Genomic DNA, 17,222 nt, shown 5'->3' with positions numbered 1-17,222 from the left:
TCAACAAGCTGTTGCCCCTGCAATGCCCACCGTGCCCGACACATCGGAGTAAATGATGTGGTAAGTGACTGGGGACTAGCTGGCCTATTTCAATTCTGTGTGTTGACCAGGAGGAAGACATACTCAGATACCACGTGGTCTTGGAGGAGAAACTGCTGAAGAATGACCTGCACAACGGCATGCACCGGGAGTCCATGCTGGGCTTCTCCTACCTCCTCGGCTTCTTTCTCCGCAACAACCAGGTGAGGGCCTTTCCCTCCAGACCCGGGAGTGGGTGTCTTAGCTCCCGGTCACCTGTCATCACTTCCATACTGGACTCACCAGTGCTTCCTTTTTTTTTTTTTTAATTGATTTCAGAGAGGACCAGAGAGGGAGAGAGAGAGAGAGAAATATTAGTGATGAGAGAAAATCATTGATTGGCTTCCTCCTGCACACCCCCCACTGGGGATCGAGCCTGCAAGCCGGCAGGTACCCTAGACCGGAATAGAACCTGGGCCAGTCCTCAGGCAACACTCTGTCCACTCAGCTAAACTGGCTAGGGTACTCACAGCGCTTCCTAAACCTTATCAACAAAAGACAGTGGTCTGTGTTTCCCCATATAGGGATGACTATGCCAGACTGTCAAGCTCCCACTCACTGTCCCTGTCCCCAGCCTTCAGATAACCAGTGTGGCCGACTGATCGCGGTCCTGGAATCCCAGCAGTCACAGGTGCCCTGCAGTACTGACTCCTATCAAACCCAGCAGACAGTCCCCAAGCAATCTCCCAGGTAGAAGGGAACCTGCCAGAAAAACCTAACTCCCAGGAGATGGCACAGGCTCCTGGCCATAAGGAGCCTAATGCCATAAGCAGGATCCAGGAGCCAGATGAGTTAACATTATCATTGCTTGACCATAGAGACTGTGGTCCTAGGACTAATTGACCTCCACACCGGTATTTCAGTATTTATCTCACACAACTCCTAAATATTTAAGTGTTTAGCATTCATTTTAAAAAAGAATTAGTGAGACTAAATATTTAATATATTTCAAATATAAAATCTTATTCACATATGTCAAAAATCAAGTAAGATCAATCAAAGTAAGAAAATTCAACAAGAAACTCACAACATTACTCAAGTATAGATTCTCATGAGAAAAAAAAATAAAAACAAAATTGTTAAGACAATTTATTTTATTATTTTTATTAAGCACTAAATTAAAATAAAGGTTAATCATTGGCCAAGCTCCACTGAGGTATTCCAGGGCCTATGCAATTGGAAAAAGTAGTGTGGAAACCTTACTGATGGTGTCAAATTGTGACTACAACACACATTTCTAGAATTCCAAGATGCCAAGCTATTTTAAAATATCAAAATGCCAGAACTCCTGATGCTATAATACTGTTGATTTTACGTTAAAAAGTGAATAATATGGATAGCCCATGGACATAGACAACAGTGTGGTGAAGACCTGGAGGGGTCAGAGGTGAAAGGGGTCAATCAATAGTATTATTTGGTTCTCTTTAAAAAGGGCAGTCTTACAAACAACCTTCTCAGTGGTATCAGCGTTGAATCACAAGTGAATTTTGTGTACATATTTTTTAATCTGGGTAGAAGAGAATTTTTCTGATTCTTCACTACTTAGGGAATAATCGAACTTCAAATATTTTTCTCTGACTCCTACAGACATCTCACCTATTGTGTAATAACTTTGAGGAGATCCTTTTAAATACATTTTCTTATTTTTTCAGGAAAAGCAACTTTTATAATTAAAGAACCTACTTTTTTATCTATGTCATCTTTCAGTTCATCATGTAGAATGACTTCTAGCACAGTTAATTGAATCAATTTCAATTTTTTCATGTTTATTTCCCATTTATTCAGATCTTAAAAACAGAGGTTTTATCTCACAATAAACAACTGGTTCTATCTTACAATCGAAGTTTTACTTTTATCAATAACTCACTTTCTCTTAGGACAATGTAGATGCAGAAAAATGTTCTCTACATGAGTAAAGCTGTGTCCAACTCAAAATTTTAATACAACACAAAATTCACAATAAAAATTATGAGTCAGTGGAAGTTCAAATGTAAGCACTTAGTAGAGTCATTTTAATATCGCTACTATGAGAGTTCAGGCGATGTTATTAAGCATTTGTAAGATCTTATTAGATATGAAGTTGACATTTGCTTAGTACAATAAAGAATTCCCCCTTTCCCAACCTCAGATCTACCACATCTACACAAAGAGAGAGAGACGCATACACACACCACCCCAATTTTTCAAAGAACCGTTTGTTTCCAATTATATTACTTATTTTAATGAATGAATTAATAGATTTACTTATTTTTGTTAATCAGTCATTAAGGGACCCTCTCCTTTAAAAAAAAAAATCAGAAGAAAACAAATTTCAAGTTCAAGTTGAATTTGAGTTGGCAACATATAGGTACTGACTTAGTACCCATGTTTGGATGCTTATGAACACACTAGGCAAAGATGGATGCAAACATTCCATAAACTCCGAAGAAACGCCAAGGGAAACACTGGGTAATGAGCTGTCTCCGCACACTGGGAAATGATGCTTTTTACAAAAAAGAACAATGGGATTCAGAGAGGAAAAGCAAGTGACCCAAGGTCACACAGCTCGGTGACCAGATGCAGGACTGTTCTCAGACTCCTAGGCCAGAGCTCTTCCCACTCCAGCGTGCTGCCTTTGGGGTGAATATTGGAATACCTTTTAGGCTGATGTCATATTGATATCCTCCAATCCCCATCTCCCTTACTCCCCTTAAAGTCACTACAATAAGAAATTTACATTTGACCCTCTTGTTCACAGCTCTACGTAAATGATGCTCCGATAAACTACACCAATGTAGCCACTGACAAAGGAGTGATCCATGGCTTGGGGAAAGTTTTGGAAATTCAGAAGAATCGATGTGATAATAACGACACGACTATTTTACGAGTAAGTTATATGCAAGGCTAACAATGCAGCTGAAAAGTGTTGTATGGTTTTTTTTAAGCATAAGATTCATCTATTAGGATATCTCAGTTCAGTTCAAAACACACTGAGTGAGCATCTCTGATGTACATAGAAACATACCCAGCTTCAGTTCTATGAAGATAAGTAAGACATGACCTCTGCCCTCGATGGGCTCACAATCTAGTGCAGTGAGTTGTACCTTGGATACCTGGGAGAGGCTACCTGGAGGGTTGGGTTGAGCAGGATTTTGAAGCCATGGTCTTCCTCAAAGGGAAAATGTGTCATGCCTGCCATAGGCACAGGGAGTGGACTGTGGTACTTGGCAGGTACTGGCCACGCCTGGTCTACTAGGAGAGAAAATATGGAAGTGCATTATTTCAGTATTGGAGACTTTTCACTCCAGTCCATTGGATGGCGTAGCATCTTTCAGTAATAGTAATAGCTGCTGACATTTATTGGGCACTTATGTGCCAGGCCCTTCTCTAAACATTTTACATATATTAACCCACAGAATTCTCACAGCACCCTACAAAGTAGGTGCTATTACTGTCCCCATTTTATTGATGGGGAAAATGAGCCACGGAGAAGCTGAGTCATGCACCAGGTTCACAGAGCTAACAGGTGGCAGAGAAGGTGTTCAAATCCAGGCAGTGTGGCCCCAGAGCCCGGAGTGCACACTGTACTCTCCTATGGGGCTGAGCGAGAGCTGGGCACATTGACCTCCTCTTGTTTTAGGAACATGTCACACTTAAGAGTCTGTCATTCTTAAGTTGTGCCCTTTGTTTTGTAATCATGTGTATATTACCTCCACCCTGATCCCTCACCTGGACTGTGGGCTCCCAAGACTGGTCACCAAATCTGGCCCAATTCACTCAACAATGGGTTACCAATAAGTGAGGGTTGTTGTTAAAGAAATTCAGATTCTAATGAGATAAGACCTCCACACCTTAAAGGGTTATCAGCATCAGAAGAATATGGTGGGGAAAAGCGGTGATCAAATACCCAAGACCTGAAGTAGTTAAAGTGCTTGTCTCTAAGAATATTAAAGAGGTTGACCAGAGGAGCTTCCCTCATATCTTTCTGATTTTCAGTTCTATATCCTCAAACCCTCAGCTCTTAGGTCTGGGAAATATTGGCAGCCTCGCTTTGCACTAAAAGCAATAACCATGAAATGTTCTCTTTGCCTCTGTGTTCTGTCAAGGGAAAGTGTGGGAACTGTCCCCAGCCACCCATCTGCCCACTTGGAAGTAAACCGCTAGTGAGTATTTTTTCTGCTTTCATAAAGTAGTTTCTGATCCCAGCAAGGTCCAGATTAGAAAATGACTCTCAAGCATCCTCCATTTTTCACTTCCTTCATTCCTTCATTGTTGTACGCATCTTTCTAAAGTCTTGAATCCAAATTTTACTTAATAAATAAATAGAGGCAGGGGTTCATCTCAACCAACGCACAACGCAGAGAGAGATTTCTCACATTCTATTATTCCGGGAGCCAGAGGAGGCCGGAGCAAGACATCTTATTCGAGAAGGCAGCTTCCATATGCAAAGCCAAATCCCGCCCAGATGAGCTCCCCCTGCCAGAGTTTCCTTTACAGTTGGAGATACAACTAATTTTCTCTAAGAAACAGATGGTGAACTTGGGGGAAGTAGGCCTGTCTTTGAATCAACTACCAACCTGTGTTTCTCATAGCTCTTTATTATAAAAGCTAATTCTGATCATGCTCCAACCACTAGAAAGAATAAACACCCGTGCACCTTCCAGGGCATGGTAATCCTATGTAATAAAAAGGTGATATGCAAATTGACCATCACTCCAACACACAAGATGGCCAGGAGGGGAGGGCAGTTAGGGGTGACGGGGCCAGCAAAGGAGGCCAGTTGGGGGAGACCCAGGCCTGCAGGGGAGGACAGTTGGGGGGGACCAGGCCCACAGGGGAGGGCAGTTGGGAGGGACAAGGCCTGCAGGGGAGAGCAGTTGGGGGTGACCAGGCCAGCAGGGGAGGACAGTTGGGGGGGAAACCAGGCCTGCAGGGGAAGGCAGTTGGGGGAGACCAGGCCTACAGGGGAGGGCAGTTGGGGTGACCAGGCCTGCAGGGGAGGACAGTTAGAGGTGACCAGGCCATCAGAGGAGGGCAGTTAAGGGTGACCAGGCTAGCAGGGGAGCAGTTAGGCATCGATATGGCTGGCAGGGGAGTGGCTAGGGGGTGATCAGGCTGGCAGGCAGAGTGGTTAGGGCAATCAGGCAGGCAGGCAAGTGAGTGGTTGGGAGCCAGCAGTCCTGGATTGTGAGAGGGATGTCCCAGATTGGAGAGGGTACAGGCTGGGCTGAAGGACACCCCTCCCCCATGCGCGAATTTTGTGCACCAGACCTCTAGTAATCATTTATAATGGACACGATGCTGATTCTTTCACTTGAGTCTTTTTTTTTTTTCATATGTATTATTTATTTATTTATTTTAAATACTTTATTGATTAAGGTATAACATATTTGTCCTCAAACCCCCCCCTTTCACTTGAGTCTTAATATAATCTTTGTGTATGATAGGTCTTAGAAGCCTGAATCCATTCTCAGACCAAGAAAGAATAGAAATCAATAAGTAGATAGAAATCAAGGCTCAGATCCACCGATGTGTAGTGCTGGTAGGACGTTTTTGTCTGGCTTACTCTGTGATTCTTGCTAGCTTGAGTTAGTCTTATCGGGAAAAGTTCTTTTCACAGAGTACTACCTGACAGTGTAACTCCTTGGGTTTTGCCACCTGGTGTTATGACAACCAACGCTGTTTGAGTGCTTGCTTTCTTGTGAAGCAGCTCTGAGCAACCATCCTGTCCCTTCCCAGAGCATTTCAGTCACAGAGACAGCCACGTGTCACCCACCTTCTTCTTTCGGAGGCTGGAAAACAGTTTCCTAGCTAACACCCCAATATAATCATTGCTATTTCATAGGGCGGCGAGATGAGGAAATGTCTCTATACCATTTATTTCATGGGCAAGCGATCTGTGTTCATTGGGTGCCAGCCAAAATGTGTGAAAACTGTCATTGTGAGTATCACAGTTTAACCATTCTTCTAACTATAGCGGTAGCATTTGGAAAATTTAATCGTATGTTATATTTTTCTTTATTTTTTTAAATACATTTTTATTGATTTCAGAGAGGAAGGGGGAGGGAGAGAGAGATATAACCATCAATGATGAGAGAGAATCTTTGATCAGCTGAATCCTGCACTCCCCACACTGGGGGGTCAAGTGCCCCAACCGGGAATCGAACCCAACCCATGACCTCCTGGTTCATAGGTTGGCACTCAACCACTGAGCCACACCGGCCAGGCAACATTATTCTTTACTTAGTCCCTGCTGCCCTCCTTTTCTCTCACTTTGCTCCTTCCTCTTCTCTTACGCCTGTTTCCTTTCCCTCTTTCCGACCTCCTTGGCAAAGGCCTCTGTCTGTTCCTGGCACCCCTGGAAATTGCTTACGCTTCCTAGTTCTCAGGGGTTCCTGCAACCCCTCACGGTGGGGTCCAAGCTCAGGGCACTCAGCCAGCCCGACCATGGGATTCTGCACTGTGGCTGGACAAAACCAGGACATGGAAGTGGAGGCCCAGCCTCGGCCTCTCATTTCAGACGAGAGAATGCTGTGCGGGCTTCTTCGGCCCCCAGTGCCAGCCCTGCCCCGGGAAAGCCGAGAACGTCTGCTTTGGAAACGGCATCTGCCTGGACGGGATGAACGGCACGGGCGTGTGCGAGTGTGGAGAGGGCTTCAACGGCACCGCCTGCGAGACCTGCACGGAGGGCAAGTACGGCGTCCACTGTGACCAAGGTGCGCACCCCTCTCCTCCGGGTCCAAATGCCAGAGGAGGGGACCTCATCTGTCTCCCAGGCAGGCCAGATCCTACCGCTCAGATCATGTGAATTATAAGCTCATTTGTGTTGTGTAGTTTGCATAGGCCAGTGTTCCCCCACATTTTCAGTCACTATCCTAGACCCGTGGTTGGCAAACTGCGGCTCGCAAGCCACATGCGGCTCTTTGGCCCCTTGAGTGTGGCTCTTCCACAAAAATAACACGGCCTGGGTGAGTTTATTTTGAAGAAGTGGCGTTAGAAGAAGTTTAAGTTTAAAAAATTTGGCTCTCAAAAGAAATTTCAATCATTGTACTGTTGATATTTGGCTCTGTTGACTAATGAGTTTGCCGACCACTGGACTAGACCTACCAACCCACCCACCCCAATCTGTTCATTGGCTCCCCATCCTCATGGTCTTCATAGTCACACGCTCAGTTTTGGACAGTGCTTGATAGTTTGAAAGGCAGATTTGTGCACATTATCTCATTTAGTCCACACAGGAACTTTATATACTTAGGTATGGCCATGCCCATTTTACAGATGGGGATATTAAGGCAAAGAGGTTGAATGACTTCCTTCAAGGTCACACCTGAAAGAGGCAGAGCTGAGATTGGAATGCACACTGCTTGACTCCAAGGCTCTGCTCTTGGATGATGTTGTCTTTATATGAAGATCACACTATTGATTCGCCCTCAGGAAGCCACATGCTTTAATTTGTTTTCACACACACACACACACACACACACACACACACACACACAAATGTGCCCTTTGAACCAAGTCACCTGCATTCTCTCACCCTGGCATTCTTGTGCCCAGGGACACACACTTGAGTGACTTGGGAGGAGGGGTTTTCTAATGCATGATGAGAACACAAAGCATCTGTTTTCCCTTGTACTAGAAAACACAAAGTTGGCCTGACTAACACTGTTTTATCATCAGCTGGTCCAAAGCAAGGCAAAATCAATGTGTAGCTGACTCATTGCGACTGGGCCATAGAATATAGAATTGACATTACCGTGCTGCTTTTTTCTATGTTACGTGGCAGATTGTCTGCTTGGGTTTGTGCAGGAGTTCCCAACCTGGGACCCATAGTGACCCTCATGGGCTGAGTGCTTTTCGCTGGGGAGGGCATCCCTAGCTTTCATCCTGTTCTCAAAGAGACTCACGATGCTGCCCTATAACAAAGGAATCGGCGTTTCCATGTTGTTGAAGAGGGCAGTGCCTCACCAGGTTTATATAAACCCAGTATCAAATGGGCTTCTTTTAAAGCCCACTCTCAGGGACCCCCAGGGGGCCCCGTAACCTTGGATCCTCAGATAACCTTGGCTGAGGACACTCCCACTTCTCGGGTGGCTGCCCCACATGGTCCCCAGTCCCCAAATTGTGGTCCGTGTTGAGGCCTGACCTGACGCACCTGCTTGCCCACTCAGTTCTACCTGCCCTTCCTGGGCGTGCAACCTCCGTTCAAGATGACGGTTCTCTAAAACCGGGTGCAGATGCAGTGCAGGACGTGAGCCTTTGCAGTAAGTGGCCAGTGAGTTACTGAGCCCAGCTCCGAGGTCTGACGATGTGTGGCCGTTTCTCACCTAGTGTGTTCTTGTGTGCATGGGAGATGCAGCCAAGGGCCCGCGGGCGACGGCTCCTGCGAATGCGACGTTGGCTGGCGAGGAGTGAAATGTGACTCTGGTAAGTCCCAGCCCCTCCCTACTTAGGATCCCTCCTCAGCCTCCCTTCTCAGCAGCTACACGTGTGTTTTTTCTTTCCAAAATAGAAGGGACATCTTTATTTCTTCCTTGAGTAATCAAAGTAATTCCTCCTTGCAGCAAAATGTTTGTAAAACAAAGAAAAACAGAGAGAAGAAGATAAAACTTACTCACACTCCCAAGGCAGGAAAAAGCTATCACTGATATTCTGTATTATCCTCCCAACATTTTTATAGGCACGCAAATGTGTGTATAGCGCCATACTCTACACACTGTTTTGTCGTCTACATTTTCACTTCCCAATGTATAACAGGTATCTTTCCATGTGAATAAATACAGTAAATATCATTATTTTCTTAACTTTCATAATATACTGTTACACGATTGTACCAAGCTTTTTGAAACCAATTTTCTACTATCATAAACAATGCTGCATTGAACATCTCCTACACATATCTTTTTGCATTTGTCTTCTCCCTCCCTCCTGCTCCTCCTCTCACCAGTGGTCTTGTCATAACATCTCATTGCCTCCTGTTCTATTTCCCTCCATTCCACACCCCACGCTGCTGCCAGAGAGAACTTTCTGAAACATAGATGTCTTAGTCTGTTCAGGCTGCTACAGCGAAGTCTCAGAGACGGGGTAGCTTATACACAGACATTGATATCGCCCAGTTCTGGAGGCTGGAAGTTCAAGTTCATGGTCGGGTCCTGATGAGGGCCCTCTCCTGGGTTGCAGACTGCCGTTCCTCGTGTTGTGGCAACAGAGGCAAGGGAGCTCTCTGGGGTCTCTTTCATGAGGGACTAATCCCTCATGACCTATCACCTCCCAGGGACCCCCACCTCCACGTACCATCTCACTGGGGATTAACCTCAGCGTTAGACTGGGAGAGGCACAAGCATTCAGTCTGCAGAGTCCCGCAGTTTTTACGTCGTAAACATGATGCGTATCATTTACAACAGGAACGTACATCTTTTTCTGGCACCAAGCACTAACTGAAAGGTCTTGAGGGAAGTTTAATAAAAGCAATTGTTTGAGTTTGGTTTTTTGTTTGTGCGTGTGTTTTTCAGAGATCACAAAAGACAACTGCAATGGGACCTGCCACACCAGCGCCAAGTAGGTCCCCCTGGGCCTCCCCTGGGGACGATGCCAAGGGGATTCTTTCTTAAGAGTGCACATCCCAGGCCCTGTCCTCAGGGGAGTATTTTCCTGAGACTGTTTCTGAGGATTTAGGATACATTTCATGTGAAACTAGATGTATTTCTGAAGAGGCCGCCATCCACTTGCCAGATCCAGCCTTTGGAACAAGCTGCCAGCGGAGTTACCTGGCACATTGGCAAAATGCCCGTCCTTGCCCCCAGTTCAAGCCACAGGGAGCCTTCACAGAAGCCAAGGGTAGCCCAGTGGGCCTCTCGCTTTCATCAAAGCTTATTCCCAGCTCACAGCCAAGACTTGCTTCTTCCCTCTTCGACTTCATGTTCCTAACTCCCAGCGGGGCTTAATGGGTTAATGAATGACAAGCCTCTTAGCTGGAATTAGACATGAATTCAAATCAGCCTCTGTCATTGACCTTGACTCAAAGATTTGATGCCTCTAAGCCTCAGTTTCTTCATCTGTAAATGGGAAAAATAATAATACCTACGCGTCAGGGCTACTGGATGTTGTGTAAGTGACATGAAGTCATGTGTGAAGCACAGCCCCTAACACAGGTACCTCTCTGAAAACAGGTTGCTCCTCCCCCATCCCAGGGCCCATGGCTACATACACATTCTAGTTTGCCTAATAATGATTGCAGTTTTAGTCGCCTGTGGCCAAGCTAGGAAGGGACTTTCTCCCTGAGCCCTTAGGCAGGACCAGTGAGGGCCTCCTAGGGTGGGAGTGGGGGGTGGGGCGTGGATCCATGGCCATATAGGGGTGGGTATTATGTGTTTTTCTACAAACAGCCTTTGCCCTTTCTCCTGGCAGCTGCCTTCCCAATCCAGATGGCACAGCCTCGTGCAAATGCGCGGCAGGATTCCAGGGGAACGGGACAGTCTGCACAGGCAAGTGAAGAAGGAAGAATTTGCTCCCGGGAGATAAGACCAGCAGGAGCCTTGGAGCGCTCTCTGCTCCTGCAGGCTGGATGGGCATCTGCCACCAGCCATTGCTGGTGAACAGGGTGGAACAGGGCAGCTGACTGCCTGGGGGCAGGAAACCATTGTTGAGGGATTGCCTCCCATTTCCTCCAAACTGTGGTTCACAGCCTAGGTCGCAATTGGAGAGCTTTCAGAGCCACTGATCTGATTGGCCTAGGGCAGTGGTCGGCAAACTCATTAGTCAACAGAGCCAAATATCAACAGTACAAAGATTGAAATTTCTTTTGAGAGCCAAATTTTTAAACTTAAACTTCTTCTAACGCCACTTCTTCAAAATAGACTCGCCCAGGCTGTGGTATTTTGTGGAAGAGCCACACTCAAGGGGCCAAAGAGCCACATGTGGCTCGAGAGCCGCAGTTTGCCGACCACGGGCCTCGGGTGTGGCTGGGCGTGGGGACTGGGGAGTGGGGCAGAAAGGGTCTGAGCCCCACCTGGTTCTTCCTCCTACTCCTGTGTGGCCTTGGGTGGGTGTCTTCCCTGCTCTGAGCCCCCTTAGCTCATTGTAAAGGAAACAAAACTATCTCCCTTGCAGAGTTGGTTTGGGGATGAAATGACCTGTCTGTGTACAATGACAGAATGATGCAGCTCTCTAGAAAGTCCCCTCTGTTCCTAGTCTGTTGAGTATTTTTATCCTTAAAGGTGTTGAATTTTGTCAAATCCTTTTTGCTCCTTCTATTGAGATGATCATGTGGTTTTTGTCTTTAATTCTACTGAAATGCTGTATTACATTAATTGATTTTTGGACGTTAAACCACATTGTGTTTTCTGTGTGACTCCCACTTGCTTGTGGTATAGAGTAGCCCCCTTTATTCACAGTTTCACTTTCCAGTTTCAGTTACCATGGTCACCACAGTCTGAAAATAGTAAATGGACCAATGGACAGAGACAGCAGGGGGGTGAGGGCATGTACGGGAGTGGGGGGGAGGGGGGCAATGGGAGATTTGGACACATATGCAATACCTTCATCAATTTAAAAAAAAATAGTAAATGGAAAATTCCAGGTATTTTGAGAGAGAGAGAGATCACAATTACATAACTTTTATTACAGTACATTGTTATAATTGCTCTATTTTATTATTAATTATTGTTGTTAATCTCTTACTGTGCCTAATTTATAAATTAAACTGTATCGTAGGTATGTATGTATAGGAAAAAAGAATATTCATAGGGTTTGATATTACCCACAGTTTCAGCCATCCACTGGGAGTCTTGGAACATATCCCCATGAATAAGGGAGACTATTGTATAATCCTTTTTATGCATTGCTGAATTTGACTTGTGGGTATGTTCTTGAGGATTTTTTGTGTTTATATTTATAAAGAATATTGGTTTTTCGTTTTCTTGTGATGGCTTTATCTGCCATCATAAAATGAATTGGGAAGTCTTCCCTTCTAATTTTTGGAAGAGTTTGTGAAAATTTGGTATTTATTCTTCTTTTAGTGTTTGGTAGACTTCACCAGTGAAGATATTTGATACTTTGCATCCTTTTGAATTATCCATATTTGATCCAATGTCTGCCGTTCTGAAGTATTTCCATTTCTCAATGACAAGTAAAAGTGCATCAATGTTTTTTCCCCCTCTCCCCACCCCTCTCTACTCTGTGTCATCTCTCTCTTCCACAGCGATCAATGCCTGTGAGATCAGCAATGGAGGTTGCTCTGCCAAGGCTGACTGTAAAAGAACCACCCCAGGAAACCGGGTGTGCGTGTGCAAGGCAGGCTATGCGGGCGATGGCATTGTGTGCCTCGGTGCGTACCATCCCTCATCTGTCCAGGGGCAGTGGTTTAAGAGTCAGGGGCCTGTTGTAGGATCCTGATGTGTGGATGATGTTGGACCATCTTTCAGTTTCTCTGGGAAGGTCTGAAGATGAGGAAATGTGACCATTGAGAATATTGCCTTTATCCTTAAATGCTTGAGTGTATTTGGGAATAAGGGTCGACTCTTACATAACTACAGCAATTATCAGCTTCAGTACATTTATTTTTTTATATAATACTTTTGTCTAATTACCATTTATATTCTAAGTTTTTCAACTGACCCCAATAATGTCCTTTTCTGACACTTTTTCCTCCTACTGCAGGATCCAGTCTAAGGTTGGGAACTGCATGTAGTTATCATGTTTCTAGTCTCCTTTGACCTGGAATGGTTCCTCAGCCTTGCTTTGTCTTTGATGACATTGACATTTTGGAATATCGTTCACCACCCAACTTTTTTTTCCCTAGCATACCCTTCCTTTGGGGTTTGTCTGATTTTTTTCATGATTATATTCTGGTTCTGCATTCCAGGCCCACTATCACACGAGTGACATTGCATCCTTCTCAGGGTATCACACTGGAAGCTTGTGATTTCCAACTGCCTCTTGTTTGTGGTGTTAATTTTGACCACTGGTCAGGTGCTGTCTGACTTCTCCACTCGTACAGCTACCTTTTCCCCTTTGCTGCTAATAAGCAATCAGTGGGGAGACGCTTTAACACCAAGCAAATCCCCTGCTACTCGTGGAAATATAACCTAAAATTAGCATCTACTGAAGATTCTCTCCTGAACCAATTATATTATGGCTAGAAGCCCAGTGCATGATTGAATCATGCACGTGTAGGGTCCCCTACACGCTTTCGCTTTTCGCGGTGGAGCTAGGTGCCTGTCCACTAGTGCACCAGGCCTTTCAGAAGCCTCTGGCTCGGCGGAGGCTTCTGAAAGGCCTGGTGCCAGAGCAGACAGGCACCCAGCTCCCCCACTTTTGATGGTCCGTGGCCGCTGAGGGGGGCTACCCTGCTGTTGAGAGGCGCAGGGGGCGGGACTCCCGCTCCCTACGCCTCTCAACGGCCACTGAAGGGGGCTGCCGTGGACACCTGGCTACCCTGCCGTTGAGAGGCGCAGCTGGGTGTCCGCGGCAGGCCCCCTCAGTGGCCGCGGATCTGGCCGTTGAGAGGCACAGGGGGCGGGAGTCCCGCCCCCTGCGCCTCTCAACAGCAGGGTAGCGCCCCTCAGTGGCAGCGGATCCGTGCCTCTCAATGGCTGGATAGGCCACCCCGAGTCCCACCCCCCAGCCTCCCGCCACCCAATCGTGGACGTAGCGGAGTGATGGTAATTTACATGTTACTCTATTATTAGATAGGATGATTGCAGTGATTTTTTTAAATTCCTAAATCATTCATAGCCTGTTGGACTGGACTCTAGGATCCTATTATTTCAAGTTCTTGGCTGCAAACACTTAGATTCACTCAGCAGAGGGGAGATCCATGCCCACAGACTATGTGCCTGTGCTCCCACAGCCCCACCCGAGAGAGTCGCTCTGAGAACCCATGTCTGGTAGGCTCCCTGTCAGGTCACTGCTGCCCTGAGTTGTCAGAAAACTGAATCACACTTTGACACCTGCTCTCCTGGCTGGCTGGCCCAAGATGCCTTTCCTTGAGAATGAGGTTCAATTCTCATGCCAGGTGTCGGCTTTTTGTTTTAAAGAGATCAACCCGTGTTTGGAGAACCATGGTGGCTGTCACAGGCACGCAGAGTGCACGCAGACGGGACCCAACCAGGTGAGCTCCGCCTCCCGGTGGGGATAGGGGTCTTTAGACCCAAGCCTGAGACAAGGGGGCTGAGCAGAGAGCTCAGCAGAAAACAAATACTTTAGGGGAAATTCTGAAAGCATTCAAAAGAGGCCATTCTTGGGGAAGGAGGAGAAATGGGTGGGGAGACAAAGGGTACTTAGGAGAGAGGTTTTCCTAGAGTGGGGGAGTCGGCTTCTCCATACACCGTGTGGTTCCAAAAGCATCTAGAAGGTCGCCAACAACGTCTCCCTTTCTTTCAGCTTTCTGATTCCCAGATTCCCACAATTTTTCTTTGGCTTGAGGCTCTGAAATGCATGCACCACAGCGAAAGCTAACATTTTTAGGCCACATGTCAGCCTTCTGTTCACTAACACAGTGGACCTTGCAGGGCCTCCCTGATGAGCATGTTTGGGCAGGTGGGAAAATCTCAGGGTTCCAAAGGAGAGGAAAGGTCACGGGGGGGCGGGGAGGGGCAGGGGGAGGTGAGAAGAGGCCGAAAAGCTATGGTTCAGGAACCCAAGCTCCCCCTCCCTCAGTCTCTGTCACATTAGGAACAGCCCAGTGGTCAGCAGGAGATTACATACATCAGAAACTAGATGATGAGGTCAGGTTCCCCGGGGAATGTTCTACTGACCTTGTTGAGCCGTTTGAAGAACTCAGTGCCAGGTTTATCCATGGGCAGATCAAGAAAGCGCCTAAAGCACCCAAAAATAAGAAAAATACTGTTTATTTTGAAAGAATCATCTCTGTGTGTGTCTCCATGTATGGTCATAGGGAAAATCAGAACAGTCAATATGGGTCTACCTTGCACATATTTGGGGATTCGATAGAGCTCTTATTTCTACATATGGGATGGGGAAACCCTATAACTTTTTGATGCTCTGGGCCTCTAAAAGTCCTCCTCTGACCTAGAAGGCAACCTAGACGCAGGGTTTATCTCTGAGACAGGAGCGCTGGCTGGTGGGCCTCTTGGTAAAGGTTGGGGCCCAGGTCAGGGCCTGTAATGAAGTTGAGGAGGAGGAGCAGTGAAAACCAACCCTTTGGTCCTGGCTGGCCGACCAATGAGTTCAAGTTCTAACAAGTAGATGCCAGACCAGAGCCACCTCTCCTGTGTAGGAGGCTTTCATGTGAATTAGAAAAGCCATCCCTTGGGGACACCCATCAGGAGCAGGTACTCCTTCTTCTGGACACAGAGGTTGGTAAATAGAACAGAGCTGGGTTTCAGCCCCACTCACCCCTGTGCCCAGGAGCTCCTGAGCAGGGCACATGGGACACGGGGGAGAACTAGACAGTCCCCAACTTCCCGTAGACAGTGTCCCCTCCCTCATCTTGAAATCCCCAACCAACTTCGTTGGTCAAACAGTAGGATTGACCTCCTAGTGCTGGTGCCTGGGGGGGCGAGCCAGAGGGAGATGACCAAGAACTGAGTATGAATGGGAGTGGGCGAGAGCTTAGCTTCCTTGCAACTGAGCCTTTACCCACTGGAAAGAGAGAAGAGCTGAGTGCCCAGAACAAGGGACCAAATAATATAACAAAGGTTTTTTTTGTTTGTTGTTTTTTTTTTAAAGTCTCTTGGTAGCAAAGATAGGATAGGTAGGCGATCCCAGTGCTAGAGAGAAGTGTGTCAAAGGTGCTAAAATGTAAGATGACAGTTGTCATTATAGAACAGGTCTCACCAAGATAGAATCTTCTAACATTACCATTACCCATTACTGTTACCGCTCTGGGGTCCCAGTGTGAGAGCCAGAGGAATCCCTCTGAGAAATGGCCCGTGTCCCTCTCCTCCTACACAGGCTGTCTGCAACTGCTTGCCGAGATACACTGGGGATGGGAAGGTCTGCACGCTCATCAACACCTGCTTAACCGTGAGTCCAGCTCTGGGGCCCAGGCCCTCCAGGGTTAGGCGGGGGTGCCTCCTACCCCGCTTCCAGGAGATGGGTTTTGGGGTGATCTCCTCTGAGCTGCTTTGGGCTTGAGGATCTTTTCTCCCTCATGTTCCAGTGGTTTGTTGGGGAAACTCTGGTTTCAGCACAATGGACATTTGGTCAGTGAGCATTCCCTAGATCCCAGGCACCGGTTAGGCACTGGGAAGTCACTGTGAGTTCAGGCTCAGGCAGGTGGTGAACCACAGAATTTCAGAGAGAGGAAAGGAGAGGGAGAGGGAGACAGAGAAACATCGATGATGAGAGAGAATCGTGGACTGGCTGCCTCCTGCACACCCCATACTGGGGATTGAGCCTGCAACCTGGGCATGTGCCATGACCAGGATTCAAAACATGACTCCTGGTTCATAGGTCCACGCTCAACCATTGAGCCACACTGGCGAGGTAGGAGTCAGTTTCCTTAAGCAGCTCACTGAGCTGTGTCAGTGAGGCAGGAATCTGGGTGGTAGGTCACTCCTGGGCTGAAATATCATGTCCACAAATACTTTTGGAATGGGGATTGGGAGGGGAGATTTTGCAGCTGGCCTTGAAGACTGGTGACCTTCCCTGTTCAGCCTCATCGGATTTGTTTTTCTGGAGCTTTCCATTCTTCCCCCTCTTAGGAACTCTGCTTAGGCTCTCAGAGCCCTTCTTGGTGTTCCCATGGAGGTCATCTTTGGACTGCACTTCGCTTTGTCCATAGCTTAGGCCTCTGCCCCGTCTTCCTCAGTTTATAAGCTCTTTGTAGCCAAGGACAATGTTTGGCATCATTTTATACCTACTGCCTTCTAGCTGCCTTTGCTATGGTGGGATCAGATTTTAACCTAAAGATGGGAGGAGTCAACCAAGATTGGGGCCTTCCTAGTTAAGCCCCTGGTGCCGAGAAATTCCCACTGGGCAATTGTGGGCTTATCAATATAGAGCTGGAGGCCTGCTCATATGGACCTGCCGCCTTGGGATACAAGGCTGGGGAGGAAGGCAGCCTCTACAGCTGTAGGGGATTGGAAGGCAAGGTCAGGAAAAGGGCAGATACTGCAAACTGGTCAGAGAGGAGGCAAAAAAATAAACTTCAATACAGGAGTGCTTTGTGATCATTGGCACAATGGGCAAACTTCCTGATC

At 46.9% G+C, this 17,222-nt stretch overlaps 1 protein-coding gene across 3 annotated transcripts in view; it reads left to right on the top strand.

Moving 5' to 3' along the window:
* The window catches only part of STAB2 (stabilin 2), a 128,357-nt gene that overhangs the window by 70,019 nt on the left and 41,116 nt on the right, over positions 1 to 17,222 (top strand). For 2 of the 3 annotated variants that reach the window (XR_013813717.1, XM_079775417.1), the window contains exons 34-44: positions 111 to 242; positions 2,816 to 2,944; positions 4,164 to 4,220; positions 5,903 to 5,998; positions 6,578 to 6,773; positions 8,389 to 8,484; positions 9,570 to 9,615; positions 10,465 to 10,541; positions 12,257 to 12,382; positions 14,094 to 14,167; positions 15,973 to 16,044. Coding sequence is in view for 2 of the 3 variants with exons in the window: in XM_079775417.1 (XP_079631543.1) it covers positions 111 to 242; positions 2,816 to 2,944; positions 4,164 to 4,220; positions 5,903 to 5,998; positions 6,578 to 6,773; positions 8,389 to 8,484; positions 9,570 to 9,615; positions 10,465 to 10,541; positions 12,257 to 12,382; positions 14,094 to 14,167; positions 15,973 to 16,044 (1,101 nt within the window). In the remaining variant the exon portion in view is untranslated. The remainder of the gene's footprint in view (positions 1 to 110; positions 243 to 2,815; positions 2,945 to 4,163; positions 4,221 to 5,902; positions 5,999 to 6,577; positions 6,774 to 8,388; positions 8,485 to 9,569; positions 9,616 to 10,464; positions 10,542 to 12,256; positions 12,383 to 14,093; positions 14,168 to 15,972; positions 16,045 to 17,222) is intronic. The other variant, XM_079775418.1, reaches the window with a different exon arrangement.

Source organism: Cnephaeus nilssonii, assembly GCF_951640355.1.
Source record: "Cnephaeus nilssonii genome assembly, chromosome: 6".
Taxonomy (NCBI): domain Eukaryota; kingdom Metazoa; phylum Chordata; class Mammalia; order Chiroptera; family Vespertilionidae; genus Cnephaeus; species Cnephaeus nilssonii.
This window is presented reverse-complemented; position numbering and strand designations above follow the sequence as displayed.